The following is a 3,111-nucleotide window of genomic DNA, read 5'->3' as shown; positions in this document are numbered from 1 at the left end:
TTCAAAGAAATATTAATAGATACACCTCGAGCGGCAAAGGTGTATCTATTAATATTTCTTTTGAAGTTACGAGGCAAAATTAGAGTCAATCCAAAACCCCATTACCCAATCAGGTGGCGACCCGGTGTTGAAAGAGACATCGGCCAGTCCACGAAACCAACTTCCTATCTAGGTGGCGACCCGGTGATGAAAGAGGCACCGGCCAGTCCACGCAATTTCCTACTAGTTGGCGACCCGTTGATGAAATAGGCAACGGCCAGTCCGTGAATCAAACCTATCCCCCAGGTGGCGACCCGTTGATGAAAGAGGCAACGGCCAGTCCACGCATTTCCTATCTAAGTGGCGACCCGTTGATGAAAGAGGCAACGGCCAGTCCACGAAACCTTTTACCTTTACACCTGGTGGCGACCCGTTGATGAAAGAGGCAACGGCCAGTCCACACCTACTCTACCTTTACACCTAGACGGCGACCCGGTGATGAAAGAGGCATCGGCCAGTCCACGCAATCCTTTCAAAATATCCGCACAAACTCATTTACCTCCGGCCACGTGGGCAGAGGCCCTCGACCCGTAACAATAGAATAGAAAATACAAAAATATCTGGTCCTATCAAGGACCACAAGTAACAAGTAAAATGAAATAAAGTAAAAAATAAGCCAATCAAGGCAGCGTGAAAGGATTAATAGTGCAAGGGGTTAAAAATCACAATCTCGAGTCATTGAGGTCCACGAAGGGGTTAATAAAAATATATTCGTCGACGAAACGAAGCGCTAGAAATTAACGTAGATTTCTCACGAGAAATATTCTGAACGGTGGAACAATTTCATTTTTATATTATCGATTTACTTAAAAAATTCCCGCAAGAAATTCAAGGCGAATTTCAAAACCATCGCGAACTAAACGAGCCGTTGTTTCAGATCTCGACACTGAGAATGGTGGACACGTCCGTCTACAATATCGTAATGATGATGTCCTACGGATGTCCGATGTTATTGTATGTTTTACGATACCTGGGTTTCGTTGTGAATTTTCCAGTAGTAAGTCCGAACAAAACACGTCTCTCTCTCTCTCTCTCTATCACTCTCTGTCTTTATGGTTGTTGGGCAGCACCGGATGGAAGAGCGTTCGGCTAAATGTTAATAAGACTAGTCACCGGCTCTTTTCATTTGGCTTCAGATCAAATGTGTGTTTGAAAATATTGAAAATGACTTCGTCGCACTGAAAAACCCGGCGGAGCTGGAAATGTTAACGAAACAAACGATCGACGCCAGACGCGTGATCTTGGCGCTAGTAGGTAAAGTTTTGTTCGATGAACCTCGTCGTTTGAAAACGATCCCACGACGACGGTTCAATGTTCGTAAATGCTTCGACCTTTTCTTTTTAATACAGCAGTTAACCCTTTCGTTACGACGAATTCGTAATGAATTATTTTTGTTATCTTTCAGATGCATTAGTTTCGCGCGAAGTGTTGTTTGTACCGGTGTAGACCATAATCGGTGTTGCAATATTAAATAAATATATGACACATGATATATAATATAATATGATACGATGAAATATAATACAACAGAATATTACATTATATTATATAATATAATACAATATGACATAATATTTTATAATATAATAATAATATTACAGCATTGATATTAATATAACAATAATAATATTATAGTATCAATACTATAATATTAATGATATTAGTATTGCAGTATCAATATTAATCATAACGTTAATAATATTAACATTATAATATTAATAATACTATTGTAATATTGTAGTATTAATATTAATTATAACTTTAATAATATCAATACTACAATATTTATAATATAATATAAGACTGTAAATGACTCGTTCTATGACGTTATGAATATTATATTATGTAATATAATGCAATATAATATATTATAATACAATATAAAACTATAAATGATCCATTCCATGGCGTCAAGACTATTATGTTATATAATATAACACACAATATAAAATTATAAATGACCGATTCCATGACGTCAAGAATACTATATTATCTATTATAGTATAATACAATATAAAACTATAAATGATTTGATCTATCGCGTTATGAATATTATACTATATAATATAATCAGATATAACACAATATAATTTATATTAACACAGATATAACACAATATACAATATAGATATAACACAAAATAATATAATATAAGACGAAAAAAAAGACGCCTTCCACGGCGTTGCTCGAAGCAAACCATCGTAACGAAAGGGTTAAATAGCTACGTGTTACCGAATGCAACATTTTCGCACAAATATTTCAGACAATCTCTGCAACGATGCACAGAGTTTGTCGCGTCTATTGTTTCACGATCCCGTTTGTTGCATTGTATTCTGCAACATTGTCTCACCGCCGAAAGAAATATAATATATATATTTGTGCGACAGACGATGTTTTTTAAAAAAAAAACAGATCGTAATTAGTGAAACTATAGTAACCATTTTCAACTAACCACGCCCTTCTTGATTCTAGTCTTAATGTGTGCTGGAATAACAATGATAGTTGTCACGTTGTTGGTACCTACGATACTCGAGTCGAAGCTGCAAACCTATTTCTTGAACTTCTTCGGATTCATGTACAAAGAGAAAACCTTGGAAACGGATTACGTTTGTTTCCAAATCGTGTTCGTCTCCACGATTGGTCTATTGTCGCTGGCCTGCACCGAAGCGTCGCTAGCTGTTTTCTCGTCTTATCTGTGCGGGTTGTTCGAGATCGCCAGGTATATTTGTTGTTTAAGGGAGTGGTATGTGTTGGATCTGTCAAGATTTTCTTGCGATTTTATTTAACAATTTTCCATGATTTATGAAAGTTGTTTTTTTGAAGAGATAAGTAGTGATAGTGTTCATATTATAGTATTAATATCAATTATAATGTTAATGATATTAATATTAATTATAATGTTAACGATATTAATATTATTAATATTGTAGTATTTTTTTGGGGGAGGGGGCAGGGAAGCGGTATTCGCACTGTATAGCGCTAATATACTATTATAGAACTAACATATTAATATAGTACTAATATGTTAATATAGCAATAATGTTAATAATATTAATACTATAATATTAATGA

General features: G+C 35.2%; 2 protein-coding genes across 2 annotated transcripts in view; both read left to right on the top strand.

Annotated features, from left to right (window-relative positions):
* Positions 1-2,825, top strand: part of LOC144470268 (uncharacterized) — a 4,697-nt gene extending 1,872 nt beyond the window's left edge. The window contains exons 2-4 of the mRNA XM_078181222.1: positions 917-1,036; positions 1,176-1,293; positions 2,512-2,825. Coding sequence (XP_078037348.1) covers positions 917-1,036; positions 1,176-1,293; positions 2,512-2,825 — 552 coding nt within the window. The remainder of the gene's footprint in view (positions 1-916; positions 1,037-1,175; positions 1,294-2,511) is intronic.
* LOC144468649 (mannosyl-oligosaccharide 1,2-alpha-mannosidase IB-like) overlaps positions 1-3,111 on the top strand; it is a 94,470-nt gene that overhangs the window by 31,088 nt on the left and 60,271 nt on the right. The gene's annotated exons all lie outside the window — the stretch shown is intronic.

The sequence above is a fragment of the Augochlora pura genome, chromosome 1, assembly GCF_028453695.1.
Source record: "Augochlora pura isolate Apur16 chromosome 1, APUR_v2.2.1, whole genome shotgun sequence".
In the NCBI taxonomy this organism is placed as follows: Eukaryota; Metazoa; Arthropoda; class Insecta; order Hymenoptera; family Halictidae; genus Augochlora; species Augochlora pura.
This window is presented reverse-complemented; position numbering and strand designations above follow the sequence as displayed.